The sequence below is a fragment of the Girardinichthys multiradiatus genome, chromosome 20 (genome assembly GCF_021462225.1).
Source record: "Girardinichthys multiradiatus isolate DD_20200921_A chromosome 20, DD_fGirMul_XY1, whole genome shotgun sequence".
Lineage (NCBI taxonomy): Eukaryota > Metazoa > Chordata > Actinopteri > Cyprinodontiformes > Goodeidae > Girardinichthys > Girardinichthys multiradiatus.
This window is the reverse complement of record NC_061812.1, coordinates 15,087,150-15,103,173: the sequence shown is the minus strand read 5'-3', so window position 1 is coordinate 15,103,173 and position 16,024 is coordinate 15,087,150. Positions and strand designations below refer to the sequence as shown.

Genomic DNA, 16,024 nt, shown 5'->3' with positions numbered 1-16,024 from the left:
TACTTGAACAGAGACACTGCAAATTATATCCCTCCAAAAGTTCAAGTAAATTGTTCAATAACGAATATTGACATTAGGATAATATCTGCACCATATGCGAACATGGTTCTGTCTTTCAATCAAAGATTTCCAACATAGTAATCCCACCTAAGCTAGTATTTGATTTTTAATAAAAGCTTTAATTTTTTTCTTGTCTAGACTTGCAAATGATGCGAAATCTGTTCCTTTCCATTTCAGTTACTGTTGTCTAGTGCCCCTTTTCCATTAGTACCTACTCTACTTGACTCAGGTCGGCACAGTTCGTCTCAGCTCTACATGGTTTAGTTTGTTTTCCATTACAGTTGAGTACCTTCTTAATGTGGTCGGCCCCACAGTATGAAAAAGATAAGATGATGTGATTTGTCACAAACACAACAACAGCCTTGACTGCTGCTCAGTCTTTGGTCTGTTGTCAGACTTATAGTGAAAGATGAGAAACAGAGAAGGATGCGGGAGGCAAGCCGAAGCAATCTGGATAAGTACAGGAGAGAGAGGGGAGCCATGATGCCATATGAAGCTAACGGGTATGAGCTAGAGGACGTGTGAGGGTAAGCTAATGCAAGCTTGCTATAGTAGTCATATACACAATAAGTCCAACATACAGCAATTTAACGATTAAAGATATTAGTTATTAAAATACGCTGTGACTAGTGAGGCCGACCCCTACCCAATCTGTGACACACTTTAATATATACTCAGCAGAACTTTTACATTTGCTGCAGTAGATCAAATCATTTTAATAAGCACATGCCATCTTGTCTATTACTTTGACCAACGGAATGCTAAATTCTTCATGTGTGTTAAAAAATAATCCCCGCTTTGGTGGAGGGGCTGGCTGGCTGGACTGCTTAGAGGGCCGTGGTGCGGTTGGCGGTTGGGTCGGCGGAGCATGTCTTGTGACTGCACCGGGGTGGCTGGCGGGTTGTGCTTGGCCTGGAGCGGTTGGCCTGCATAGCCCAGGTACCCGGCTGGTGCTATCTGGGGGGGTTTGGCGGACTTGGAGGTGTGCTGCTCTGCTGGTTGTTGTGTCCGGGGGGGGATCGGGGTGGTGGGCTGGGGGGTGGCGTGGAGGGGCTGCAGCCTGTGGGGTGGAGGGATTGTGTCCACTTCTAGAGCGCGGGGTCACCGGCGTTTGGATCGGCGATGGTGGAGCTGAGCTGGATAGTGTTTCTCCCCGGGCGGTCGTTGCGGTGGCAGTGATGTAGTGTTTTTTGTGGCTGAGGGGGGCATGGTGGGGGACACTGGCCCTGGGTGCCTGCCGCTGGCCGGGGACCTCTTGGAGGATAAGTTTGTCCTGTCATGGTGCGGGGTTCGGGGTCCTGTTGTGGGTGCGGTGATCGGTGGGGTCGGTCCTGTTGCGACAGTGGGCGGGGGTGGCGTTGCGCGGGGCCCTTGCCTTGCCGTTGCGGCGCGCTGTGTGGTGGGGGAGCAGGGTGCGGCGGGGGTTCTTAGAGCAGGGCTGTGTGTGGAGCTTGCGCTGTGTGGGTGTGGCTTCATCGGCTTCTCGGCCATGGAGTTCACCTGTGGGGGTGGGCCCCTGTGGGGGAGGGGATTCGTGGCGTTTGGGTTCGGGGGGATGTGTTCGATATCGGTGTCCGTGTTGGGGGTGGCCCTGTGGGGAGGTTCTTGTTGGTGTTCACTGGGGGTGGGACACTCATGGGGTCATGGGGTCATGAGCGGAGCTCATTGGGGCGTCGGGACTGCTCCGTCCTGGGGCGGCTCCGGTTGGCGGGCTGGTTTGAGCCACGTGGGCCCCTCTTTTGTACATAGCCCCCTCTCTGGAGGTGGATAGGGGTTGTTGGGGACTGGGTTCGGGGCGGGGGGGCGGGAGCTAGGCCGGGGTCACCCGGGTCTGGGCGGTGCTGGCGCTGTCTGCCTGTCTCTGCTCCAGGAGGGAAGGGGACCACCTCCTGGGTCCTGGGGCTGGTTGCCCCTAGGGGGTTCCGGCACCTGGACCTGGGAGTATAGAGTATGCATGGGGAGTGTGAGTAAATGTATGACGTCAATTGTTGTTTGTTGTTGCGAGTGATTTTATGTGTATGCATGAGGGTGGAAGTGGTTGATTGTGACTGTGTGTGCCTGTTTTGTTTTTTTTGTGACAGGTTGGGTCTTGGACTGCTCCCTCTCCTGGATCAGCTTCGGCCCCCCATATTATGGGGGGCCTAAGCTGCCCGCTGGTGTACTTGTGGTTCTCGGTGTCCGGTGCCGGGTGCTTTGGTGTGTGCTGGCCCCCTGGGCTCTGTCGGGCCTCTGCTTGGGGGGTGGTGTGTCCTGGGGTCTTGGGCCTCTGGGTCCATGGCTGGATCTGCTCGGGCGTGGACGGCTGCCGGCAGGGCCTGTGGGCTCGTCGCTGCGGCTCCCTGAGGCTTCTGCACTGTCACTGCTGGGTGGTTCCCCTGGGACTCTCCACTGCTCTTCTCTGGGGGGGTTGCGGTAGTCCTGGCGGTGGTTCTCCTGGGGTTCCTGTGCTTTGGGGGGCCTTTGGATGTCTGTTGCTCAGATCTCCTCACTGTCCGTCCAGGGACCATGGGGCAGGTCTGTGGGTCCTCACTCTCGCTATTGCATATTTTTGTGGACAAACCTTGTATACAAAAGCGCGTCCACACTCATAGTCACAGGTGATAAGCTTCAGGTGTTGACAGATACACAGATGTTCTATATTGGGCTACACCTCTCACTAAGTACATTTTACATTCATAATTACCGTGTACTATTTTGTTAAAAAAAAAAAAAAACAGCTGCAGGTGTATAAGCAAGCAGGGTGTAATCTTGTATTCTCTTCATCCTTCTTTCTCTCCTCCACTCTTTCCTCCTTTTCTCCCCTTTTTCCCTTTTGCCCCATCTCTTTCTATTTTGAGCTTCTTTTTTTCCTTTTCATTTCAGTAACAATTGAAATATTCCCAAAGAAGTTTATAATAAAGTTTCTTTTATAAATATCAAACAGAGCTTTAAAGCATTAGCTGTGATGCTCCGCTTATGAAAGTAAATCTGTTGGGCAATTTCTTGGCAATCAGACAACAATTCTGAGCGCTATTCTGCCAGACAGGACACAGTAAAAAAAAAAAAAAATATATATATATATATATATTGTGTCCCAGCACTTAGACTGGGAAATCAACCAGGCATGTATACATTAAGAAATGCATACATATGCTTAACCTAGACAGTCATATTTACACTTACTTCATTATCCAGTCCTGTTTTCAATTGTATATTGTACTTCCTATAACAATGTGTGTAAATGTGTGTCCATGTATGTGTGTAAATGTATATGTCCATGTATATTTTTTGTCAGAGCTTGGTTCCCAAGGAAACAGCTTTACAACTAAGGTATTACAGAGCCCCCTTCTATGTCTTTCATACACATACATGGACGCATGCACAGTTTTATTACTCTGTTACTATGCATTTGTGTATGTGTGCACAAGTGAAACAGGATCTGTCTTGCCTGGCAAACTGAATAGATTAACTTCTTAATAGGTTAAATACAAGGAAAATGTGTTATTTGCAGTTGTTCTCCCCATGTTTTTTCCTATTTTCCTGCAACTAGAGAAACAGTTTAATGTAGACAAAGAGTTACACCACAAGCAAAAGCACACAGACTCAGAACATGTGTTCTCACAGTCACACACACACACACACACACACACACACACACACACACACACACACCCACACACACACACACACACACACACACACACACACACATACACACATCCCCACACACGCACACACACATTGAGTGGGGCAGTAAATGTCGCTGGGAGGAAATGAAGGCAGCTGTGCTTTTATGGTTTCATTTGGTCTGTTATATTTATCTGACCCTCCCATGTCCCCTCTCTTACACACACATTGATTATTCCATCCCCATTTTGATAGAAGTTGTGACATTAAGGTCAAAAGGTATATTAGCTGTTTCCTTTTTGAAGCAACAAATGCAAATGGTGAAAAAGTTCACAAACATTCAGATTACACCTGGGGGCTGGTCATTGCTGCCCTTTCCCTGCTCTTCTGGCTGCTAAGCAACCATGTGGCACATTGAAATCACATGATTTAGTACAACTCAGTAGTTTACAATGGTTAAACTACTTCCAGGTGTGTGTGTGTGTGTGTGTGTGTGTGTGCAGCTGGGAAAGGTGAATCCTCACAAAATATCTTTGGGCAATGTTTTAATCTGATGCCAACTGACAATCCTTACCTTGTTAATGTTATACAGTGACTGGATGAAACAAATGTCTATTATAAAATGATCACAATGCAAATGTCATGAGAAGGACTACCTTTATTTCACTGCATGCATTGATGCAAAAGTGGAATCAATATGTGTTGCATTTTTCATCTTCTGCCATAGGGGAAAAACCAGGGAGGCTAATTAATCATTCTAAAAGCACAGTTCAAGTGCTACTGTTCACACTTTCCAGATATTTTAATGTGAAGGAAGCAGTTTCACCTTCATCTCAGTCAAGACTGTCTGTGTTATGAATTTAACAGAACACTGACAACCACCTTGAGCACAGCAGTGGTGGTTGTTTGTTGCTGGTCACATAAAAAAGATCTGACATTTAACACTGCAGCAGTGCCAAGATTGAGTTAGATTCTGAAAATCTTGATAAAATGCCAAAGGACAAAGCGGAACACTAAATCTGAACGTTTTTCCCTCTGTATTTACACATATTTTTGTAATTGTCTAGTAGAGATAAAATAGTACCCACATCTTTAAAGTTGCACTTGGAAAGGTCATAAGCCTATGTTAGGCAAATAATTTCTGCATTTCTTATACTACATCAAAATATCCACCAAAATCTTACTTTAAAGATAGACATCAGGTAATCCGGTCATCTCCAGGTCAGACAGACACATCAAAACATCAAAAAAGAAGAAAAAAATGGATCAGGGTTCAAACACTCCCATCAACATACTGCCTCAGTTAGCCTCCAAGCTTATTTCCTGATTCTCTGGGGGAAGGGAAACCCGTGAAATGATTCCTGACACTACGGATCAGAGAGCTGGGTCAACTGAGACGTCTGATATCAACACTTTTCTGCTTGACTGTGGACATGTAACGCAGGAGGATTTGCAATGATTTCTGCTGAGAGGAGCTCTTGCTGTGTCTTGTCTGCATACTGATGCTGGCCATCAAAAAACATTAACCTTCTAAAAAAGCTGTCACATTGAAAACTGTGATTCAGACAGTGAATTAAACTGGTTTAACAGAACTACAGAGTAGGATTGTGCAATAAAGTGCACATTTATCCTAATCGCACTATATGCAAGATGCATTTAGCAAAGAACTACTTGGACTGTAATAATATTGCGTGTCCCTCATTGTTCAGCGCAGCATCAACTATTTTTTGGGTAAGAAGATGGCAAGGTGGAAGTCATTAAGCAACTACTACTAAGTTGTTCCATTGCCAAAACAGAATAAGTCAGTTAGACACAACTTTTTCAATAAAAACTTTTTTATTCAGATGGAAAAAAAAAATGTTTCCATCTAAATAATTATCTCAGAATTTACAAAAAAAGACTGTTTTGGAAAAAAACTCAATTTTCAGGTGGCAAGAAACTAATCAGAAAACAATAATACATTATTTATGACATATGTTTCTAAATGTTTTGGAGTTAGTTCTCCTGTCATTTCTCAGTATGTTTTAAAATACAAGCCGAGGCAGAAAAGCCAGATGAATCGGAGTCAACGGATTAATTCTGTTTTTTCTCTTTCTGTGAATGAATCATATCTTACCTTCAAGGATGACTTCTTTGCCAGTTTTTTTTAAAGCCTGCACAGCCTCGTCATGTGTGGCCTCTCGTAAGTCAAAACCATTGACAGACAGTATGGCATCCCCGACATATAGTGCCTCAGTTTGGTCAGCAGCAAGGCCTTTAAAAATTTTTGAAATGAGGATGGGCATCTTGTTTTCCTTTCCACCTGTGTAACAAAAGAGAAGAGAAAGAGTTTTTACTTATTTTAGCAAATAATTGAGGAACATTTCAAATAGCTGCACATTCATTTTGGCAGAGTGCAACCATTAAAAACTTGGAAATAATTTTTATATCAAGCCCTTTCCTAATTACACAATCTATATAAAATGTAGATTTGAAAACATTGAAATGTCCTTGGCAAATAAAAGTTTTCCAAGGACAAAATGTGACAAAAAAATCAGAGGACTGAATTACTGAGTCGCATAACAAGGGTCATGACTGCCTAGTTAGAAGCAGAAATTCTAAATTAAGCCCCATCCTAAAACTGTTATTACTTTGACTGCTGCATTCCTCATATTTAAGCCTCTAAATTAAGGGTATGTACGTGAACTGTGGTTAAAAGCACACGAGAACAGACATTTAGCAGCAATTATTCCTCCTGTACTACTTTCAGCAGCTTCCTATCACACCCTCTCCCTCTTTTTCTCTCATTATCGTTAAGTGAAGGTCAGGTAGTACGTCAGTGAATCTACTCGTTGCTGTCGGCTACTACTCTTCACAAGAAATATCACTATTAATGCCAGATGGCAGTCAAGCCTTCTAGCTAGTAAAAAACAATCTAAAAAGGGGATTAGATTCCATTAAATTTTTTTTTAATACATCTTGAACAGGTTGTATCTTCAGGGTTATTCCTTTCAATTTACTCTACAGACTGCTGTGCAAAAGCCTTAAATTGTTCCTCGTTTATTTATATTTTACTTTAACACAGACGTTTTTAGCTTTTTTGTCACAACTAAATGTTTCAGATCATCAAACAAATTTTAAGAGCTGACATAATTAACCTGAGTACATAGAAAATGCAGTTTTCAAATGATGATTTTATTTATTAAGGGAAAAAGCTATCAAAACCACCCAGGCCATTAGCGACAATGTAATGGCCAATTTGTTAAATCCTAAAATAACTTTGATTAAAAACATTTCTTTAGTTCCGCCTCACCAGCTATCCATTGCCAGACCTGTAGAATTAAGAAATAATTACAAAATAACTTGTCTGACATCATGAAGTAGGCCAGAAGATCTAAAAAACAACAGAACGCCATACGTCTAGCTAAAGAAATTAAAGAACAGATGAGAAACAAAATCATTGAAATATATCAGTCTAGAAAAAGTTTACAAAGCCATTTCTAAGGCTTTGGGACTCCAGTAAAATATAGAGAAACCCATTGTCTACCAATGGAAAACACGAGGAACAGCGGTGAACCTTCTTGGAAGGGGCCAGCTTACAATTTATCCAAGACTGCATTAATAACTCATCCAGGAGATCACAAAAAACATCTGAAGCACTGATGGGCTCACTTGCTTCAGCTTAGGTCAGTGTTCATGATGCAACAACAAGAAAGAGACATTCGTGGGAGAGTTCTAAGGCAAAAACTACTGCTGACACAAAAGACCAAAAAGGCTTGTCTCACATATAAATCTTGATGATGCCCAAGAAATTTGGTAAAATATTCTGTGAACATAAAAGAGAAAAATGAACACTGTTTGGAGTTGTGTGTCCAGTTAGATCTAGGATAAAACAAACAGAGCAATTCTGAAAAAGACCAACATACAGTAACAACAGATAGGTGGGGGTTGTGTGATGGTCTGAAGCTCCTTTGCTCCTTCAGGACCTGGACAGTTTGCTGTAAATTATGAAATCATAAGATCTAATCTGTAAAAGAAAATACTGAATGAGAATGTCCAGCCATAGGTGACCTTAAGCTCAAGTACACTTGGATTGTGCGGCAAGACAATGATCCAAAGCACACCAGCAACGCCTCTCTCTGAATGGCTCAAAGAAAACAAAATGAAGGTTTTGGAGTGGCCTAGTCAAAGTCATGACTTAAAACTGACCTTAAACAGATTGTTTAAGCTCAAAACCCTTCAATGTCACTGAATAAAAACGATTCTGTGAAGAAGAGTGGCCAGTATTCCTCTACCATGATTTCAAAGCCTCATTGCCCGTTATCTCCTTAACTGCAACTGTTGCGGATAACAACCAGTAACAAGTAATAAATAAACATATAATTTCAAAACTGCTTTTAATAATTACTCATATATCTTTGTCTAATATTAACATTTATTTGATTATCTTATACTTGTAGGTGTCTAAAGGAGCTTAAACGGAGAAAACCTGTGGGGGAGAGGGTTTGGGGTTTAGGGGTGGTTAATACTCAAAGCACTAATCTTCTTAAATGGCCTTCAGCCAAATTTCTCTAGGCTTACTCAATTTTTCTTGTTTTCATCCTAGTTCCCAGTCCTATTGTATTGTTTTGTTAAGCCACAATACTCAAAGGAATAAAGCTGAAGCTGATGAAGATGAGTGGGCGGTTTACTGTTGGGGAGGGCACAGCTCCTTTGCACAAACTCAAAACCACAATGACTAACAATCAAAATCACAAGAGAAAATCAATTTTCAAATAAAATATTTGTTATTTCTAATAATAACAAGAACATCAACAAAATGGGCTATGGTACACTTCTTGTGCTTTGTTTTTACTGGTTTAAAGCCCGAAGTGTCAAAAAACAGAGGGAGGCGCACACAAAAACCTTTGGACACCAGGACTAGATAGACAGTTCAAGATATTATCAGAGCTGACAAAGGCTAACACACATACCTACAGCTAGATTAGGCCTGGAGGCACATATTTAATGTAGGTCTTTGAACTGTGGTATGAAACTGGAGCAAACAAAGTAGACGTGCAAACATGCATTCACATTCCCCCCGAACAGTTTTTCCCTTAGACTGCTTCACCCCAACAGAAAAAGTATGGAACAATGCTGTTGGACCAGATGGCCCACGTTCAAAAGCAGCACTTCACAGCTGTAGTGTGGGAACATTTTGGGTTAAAGCCAAATGAGAGATGAGAGTTACACAGCCCTAAGCCAACTAAAGTTAAAACACACTTTCTTATTCTGCTTAAAAAGATTTCTTGGCTTGAAAGTCACTGCATCATAAAGCACACATGTCAGTAACAATGCCATGAATAGCCACTCGAGAACTAAAATCACAGCAACAAAACCGGCTAAAATTCACAACATTCAAAGCACAGGAACTGAAAAGCCTGGCTAGAATTTGCAAATCATAAGCACAACTAAAAGGTTATTTTATCATGACGTTGGAAACATTACATGTGAGACTTATAATTTGAATTTAAATTGCCTGGCACCCGCATTTCTGATCAATCAAAGCTCTCTCAGCCGTTTTAAGGATTACAATTTGAACACATTCCTGTCATAAGAAGCTTCACTTGCCTTCACCTCACCCTTAGCCCTTTTTGCACCACATATTTTCTGAATTACAGAGCCCAAAAATCTATCATTACATGTAAAGGTTTGAGCTTGAGCACTACCACCACTGTACAAGTTGCAAATATATCCTTGAATTTAGGGCTTTAACACTACCATTAGTCTTTATGAAGTACAACCACTCACTCAGATATAGTTTGGCAATTCTTTGTATTTTAGAGTCAACTGGTCCACGGGGGAGCAAAACCAAAATCAAATAAAAAAGGGTGTAGTATAAAACAAAAATACATTTCATTTAAATGATAGATGAAATTTGAAAATTTTTATGATGTATCTCTATACATAATCAATAAATGTATATAAGAAAAATAAGCTGACACACTTTTGGTTTGTTTTCCAGGTGTAAAATGGACATAACATGGAATAAAATGGCAATGTATCAGTGCAATTGTGGGAACAAATTGACTAAGGGGCACACTGACCCAGACTCAGTGAGAGTAGCTTCCTGTCTATTAAAGCCAACATGAGTTTAGTGCATCTTATGTCACTAGAGTGCTCATCATAACACTTCCCACTTTGTCAGCTGCATTTCTCCTTTGTCTGGACAAGTAGGAAAACAAAAGCTTGCAAGAAGATAACAGTGTCAAGGGTGTCAGAGTGACAAGGCAGTGTCATTTATGTCAAAATCATTTAAAATCAGCATCAAAACAGATGGAGGGTACATTGAGACTGTAGCTAAAGTAGATGAATGAAACGTTGGCATGAGTTACGATGTTGTAAAGCTCTCTTACTGATTTCCTTTGTAATTGCTTTTTTGTCATAAGATTCAGATGGTCATATACATTATATAATCAGACATAGATAACCTGAATAAGTTATCAAGGGAAATAGTTATCAAGGGAAATAAACCAACCCTGATCGAAGTGAAAAGGTAATTGCCTCCAAAACCTAACAACAGCAAATACCTCCTTCCTAAACTTGTGATAACTGGCATGAAGTCTTTTTGCTGTGGAGGAATTTTTGGCCAGTTTTCTTTGCAGATTTGTTTTAATTCAGCAGCAGTTTTCGGACATGATCGACCTGTTTAAGATTCTCAATTTAACTTCATTCCTTACGTTTCTCAGAACCTTAATTCTGGTTCTTTTGAGCCTACACGACCCAGCTTAGCCATTTTTTTTCCCTCGTGTCTCATACTTTATGTTTTACTCCAGCCTGAAATATAATTTACTGACATGACTGCTGAATAAACAGCTTTGACATATTTGAGTAGAAAAAAAGCACCAGTGTGACTCCAAATCCTACACCACATGTATCCCCTTTGCATTCTTGTTACTTCCTTTCGACAACTTTTCATATCAAATACTTCAGCGCCTTCCGGCTGGGGGCCTGTCACTCAGCTGACAGGTGGGTGGCAGCAGTGGAGATAAGGTGGAGCTACTGGAGCTACTTATGACAGGTAATTGAATTGTACTGACATGCACAGTACTGACATGGGCCTAATTAGGTAATTTTGTGCTAACTGTGCAATTGTTGGGGGAGAACTCCTGTCAAAAATGTTGCATGGTCAGCACTTCACACCGTATCAGGCAAGTTTCTGACACTGTTATTGAAAAATAAAGTAAACATCAAACAACAGGTTTAAAACAAAATCTTCAAAATAATCTGCTCCACACATAGTTTTAAGGATAAGAACTTATTTATTCATCTCAAAAGGAGACTTTTCAGTTTTCTTTATAACAAGGTCACTAAATCAATGTCTAGGATAGTTTTTTGTATGATGTTTTCAAAACTTGCTCAATTTTCACATTCTGTTACTTCTGCTTGGGGGAAATCCCAAATCCTGCACATGAGAAGCTTCCAAAACAAATGAAAAGGTCAGCACAAGCATTCTTTCTCTCCCTCAGAAAAGTGGTCTGATCCAGAGACCAGAAGTCTAGCTACCGAGCCTCCCCTCTTAAATTTAGACATGTGAGTAAAGGTTGCCTCCATGCTCTTCTGCAAGCTGGGGTGGGCTCCCTAAAATTAACACCAGTGGAGTACTCCACTCCCAGCCACATAGCTTTCATCTTAGGCCAATGACAACTGACTGCTGTGGACTGCTCCACTCAGCTGTTCACAATGCGTGGTCAGCTAGTCCACAACAACTTCTGCCCTCTTTCATTTGCATTCCCCTGGTACAGTTTGACACCTTTTCCGACATTTGCTTTCCTTTCCTCCTTTCTCATTTAACTTCTTGGGCTTATTCTATGTCCCATTTCAACTGCAGCATGCTCTTTGCGCCTTTTTGCTGCACCTTGTTTTTTCTTCTCTGTGTTAGAGATGCCAGCATCACAATGTCAAACCAACAGGCTGCCAGCTCTGACTTCATTGTAATAACATGCTGTCTTATTTTCATAACCACCCATTTCTAAAAAGATGGACCTTACATTTATGACATTAGGGCCCAGCTTTGATCTGTCGTTGCTGACAATAGTGGGGGGTGGGGTGGGGGTTAAATGAGCATTTTCAGTGATGAGCCATCTTTGCAGCATGACAGCAGTGCAAGTTTACAACAATCAATCAAGTGGAACCCATCAGCTATCAGCTAACAGGTCAAGTGATTACATGTAAGCATAAAGTCTGCCAGGAGGAGAAGGCTGTAGCTCACTCCAAGGCAAGTTCAAACACATACTGTGTACAGTCAAGATAAAAGAATTTTTTTTATTATTGAACATGTTAGAATGCTGCACACATCCCTACTAAGGTGTCCTAGGGCTAACAAATCACAACCTTAATTTGGGTCAGAAAGATATTAAACATATTCAACTGTAATTGCTCACAAAGTTGCAATAAACCTGTAACAAGGACCATCCATTAAACAGTATGACAGTATGAAAAATATTGTTTTTAAGGGTGTAAATCTATCATCTTTGTTCCATTGTTTTACAGTTGAACAAGTAAAATAACCCTCAAAACATTACCGGCAAAACAAAGTTGTATTTTTAGAAGTCAGGCAATTTGGGAGCTGGTTTGTTAGGTTGAAAAAACATCATATGTCCAGCATCCTTTTCCTGGAAAGGGCCATCATCTGAGCTATTGCAGCCATTAACTTTCTGTTCTCTCATTTTTTCTTGCAACAGAAGATGCACTTCTGTGCTTAACTTTGTCCCTTTCTGAACAAAGCTCTTAAAGGAGCTACTGCTTCCAATAACTAAATGTATTCTCTTCTTCATCCCATAGATAGCACTAGGATGGAATGGTTATCTGTGTAACTGTGTTTTCTTAAAGAAGAAACTCTTAACAGAGCTACTATTGCCAATAACTCGGACTACTCTCCTTCTCTTTCCCATGAAAAATACTTCAAGACTAGTGCTTCTCTGTTGCTTTCTCTGTATCTGCTTCTGACCTCTCAATCTTAAGTTGCTGGAGGTTTCTTCCTGTTAAAAGGGAAGGGCTGCTCTCCACTGTTGTCACGTGCTTACTCAGTTTGAGAAAGTCAACAACTCAATACAATTGGCAGGGCTTGTTTAGAAGGATATCTTTCTATCAACTGGCATTAAATGATTTACTAAATTTTACCAACTGCGCACTGTTGCCTTGCAGCAAGAAGGTCCTGGGTTCGATTCCCGGCCGGAGGTCTTTCTGCATGGAGTTTGCATGTTCTCCCCGTGCATGCGTGGGTTCTCACTGGGTACTCCAGCTTCCTCCCACAGTCCAAAGACATGCCTGTTAGGTTAATTGGTCTCTCTAAATTGCCCTTAGCTGTATGAATGAGTGTGTGCATGGTTGTTTGTGTGTTGCCCTTTGATGGACTGGCGACTTGTCCAGGGTGTACCCCGCCTCCCGTCCATAGACTGCTGGAGATAGGCACCAGCTCCCCCGCGACCCACTATGGAATAAGCGGTAGAAAATGACTGACTGACTGACTGACTCTGACTGACTGACTGACTAAATTTTACTGTATTGTAATATGATGAATGAATTCAATTAATGAACCTGAGTTTGCATATATGACAGAATTGTACCTATTATTGCTGACATATTTAATACAAAACAAATGTGACCATTGCTTTTAGAATTATATTAAAAAAGTTTGTTGATGTCACTATTAGTATTGAAAATGTAAAAAAATATTTAGTGAATTTGAATAGAATTGTGCTCCATCTTATTCAACTGACAATGTGGTTTTGGATCTTTTGCCAGCTATGATTTGTGTGTTACAGTCTCGAACATTCAGCCCAGGTGCCTGCATCCTGCAGCTCTCCTGAACCTCTGTAACTCACCAAAAGTTATGGCAAATGTATTATTTTTTTTATGTAACTAGAATTATGTAAATGCGTCATATGCATAAATTTTCCAGAACAGATTAACATCAATAACTAAAACAGAGAAGCAGGTTGGGCTGCCAGTGTGTGAACAGTTGTCTTCTCAGCTACTCCGTGTTCTTCCCGGATGGCCGAGCTTCTCAACCTACCTCTAAGGGAGTGCCGGGCCACCCTGCGGAGGAGGCTCACTTCGGCCGCTTGTATCCGGGATCTCGTTCTTTCAGTCATGACCCAAAGTTTATGCCCATAGGTAAGGGTAGGAACGTAGACCGACCAGTAACTCGAGAGCTATGGTTTTCGGCTCAGCTCTCTCTTCACCACAATAGACAGATCAGTGCGGCCGCCGCGGTAATTATAAAACTCTATATTTATTTAATAAATTGAGTGGGTGACTTAATTATATTTATTTTTAGGGGCTCACCAGGTCACCAATAAGGGGTCACCAGTCACTGGTACTGTTATTTTTAGGGTTACAGGCTGAGATGTTTGGGAACCCCTGGTCTAAAAGACAATGTTAAAATATGTAAAAACCACTATAAATACACGGTGTACACAGCTACCTAACATTTCACTGGCAACTTTGATTAAATATGATTGGCATTTTTCTTTATGAAATATGTTACCCAAAGCTGACCCAAGGCACAAGTAAGCTCAGCAGCTGTTTAGGTCCTCCACACCAGCAGAGGACCCCAAGAGCACTACAATTATCACTAGAGGCAAGTTTACCAAAGCGTAACTCCTCAGCACACTCATATAAAGGAGCATTTGGCAAGTACAAACCTTTGACATTCAGAAGCCTCACAAAACGTTCTCTTAAAAACTACAAACATTGTATTTTAATTTTCTTAAACATATAAAAAAAACATATTCCAACAATTAGTAAACAGATCAAGTGGAATGACTTGTGAGATTCAGTCAACTCATGCCCAGTTTTAATTAATGTATTACATTGTTTTTTCCTATAGTAAAATATAATACTTTTTATAGTAAATGAGTAATACACATATAGATTAAGAAGATAGTGAAGTTGTAGTGAGTGATGGTAGCTGAAAGGACCGCAAAATCAAATTTAGCATCCAACACTGGGCTCCACTCAGTGTTGGATGATCATTTATAAACCTGCTTTTTACAAATTGCAGAGAAAAAAAACAGAGCAGTGTCTTCCACACCTATTGAAAATAACTAGTTTTTTAGGCACAAAAAAGAGTTAAATCAAGTCGTTCTGGGAACATGAACATGCTTCCAACAAAAGCAAGATTCTGAGAGGTGTGTTTATTTCTTTAATTCTTCGTACCTGAGGTGATCAGCATATCTCTCCTGCATAATTCTGCGTTGGTTTATCTTCAAAGGCTAAATTAAAGGGAAATGAGGGTAAAAATATATCTTCTGATTATAAAGGTTAGAGTCTGAAACGTTACAGGACCTACTCCCAGTGACTTTGGGACACTGAAATGGTTCCTCCGTCTAGGTGAGTCGCGGCTTAACAAAAATCACAGCTGTCATATTTTTCTGCGCACAGAAATACTTTAAAATGTAGAAGAGTTTGCAACACAAACAAGTAGGTTGTGTTTGAAAAATCCTAAAAGTTTAACTTGCATGTTTTTTAAGAGTTGATGAGAGTTTGAAGACTGACTGCTGTGTTTTTTACTTAAAGCTCTTGAACTCCTAGTCAAACTTGTTGACTGACAGTAAATCCCCGCTTGTATTACCCTACCTTTAATACTAATTCCAAGTCCTCCCACGTCTTGTTTGGTTACTCGTACGGTGCGCTTCACGTTGGTGATGGTTTCCGGGACCGGAGACGAGCTGAGGTTCGGGGGGTCTCCGTTGACAGCACCTGCGGGACTCAGGCTGGGCTTCGCGAGCTCCTCGGCGCCCTCACCGGGGTTTGCTGTGAGAGTGTCCGCGGTAAGCGTGGCCAGCACTCGGATCCAACGATCCACGGTTAGTCGAAGTTCCAGCAGTCCTGTTTTCTGCGCCTTCATCGCGGCAGCCATGTTCAACGCATTCCTGGAATAACTCTAGACGGGCTGGCAGTCCTGTAAAGAGGGGGTGGAGGGCTGGGGTAGGGGGCATGCAGACACACACACAACCATAACGAAACACACTCAGACTGATTTCACCACCTCCTCCTCCAAAGAGGTTTATCAAGTAGTAAGAAGGAAGACGATCTTAAGGTGTTGCATTTAGAAACATAGTTGACAAAGTTCTTAGAGCTTGTTTGGTCCATTTATTAAGTGTGTTTGCGTCACCCTTAGTTTTCGTTCATTCGGTCGTTTCTTTATTTCATCCACTTTACTTCATTTTTTATGAAATGTGTACCATTAGCGCGCAGTCCTTGGATTCATATAAAAATGGTGGTTTTTGGCTCACTACCCGGGGCGGGACATCCTAGAGGGCGCCACAAGCTAGAGATAAGCATAAAAAACACAGTTTTTAGACTAGTGAAACCTAACTAAATTCTTCTACAC

The 16,024-nt window shown here is 41.5% G+C and overlaps 1 protein-coding gene across 1 annotated transcript in view; it reads right to left on the bottom strand.

The window, feature by feature from the left end:
• Positions 1 to 15,609, bottom strand: part of snta1 (syntrophin, alpha 1) — a 41,357-nt gene extending 25,748 nt beyond the window's left edge. The window contains exons 1-2 of the mRNA XM_047346310.1: positions 15,268 to 15,609; positions 5,783 to 5,968 (exon numbers count right to left, since the gene is read on the bottom strand). Of these exons, the coding sequence (XP_047202266.1) occupies positions 5,783 to 5,968; positions 15,268 to 15,550 (469 nt within the window). The 5' untranslated portion in view covers positions 15,551 to 15,609. The remainder of the gene's footprint in view (positions 1 to 5,782; positions 5,969 to 15,267) is intronic.
• Positions 15,610 to 16,024: the final 415 nt, after the last annotated feature.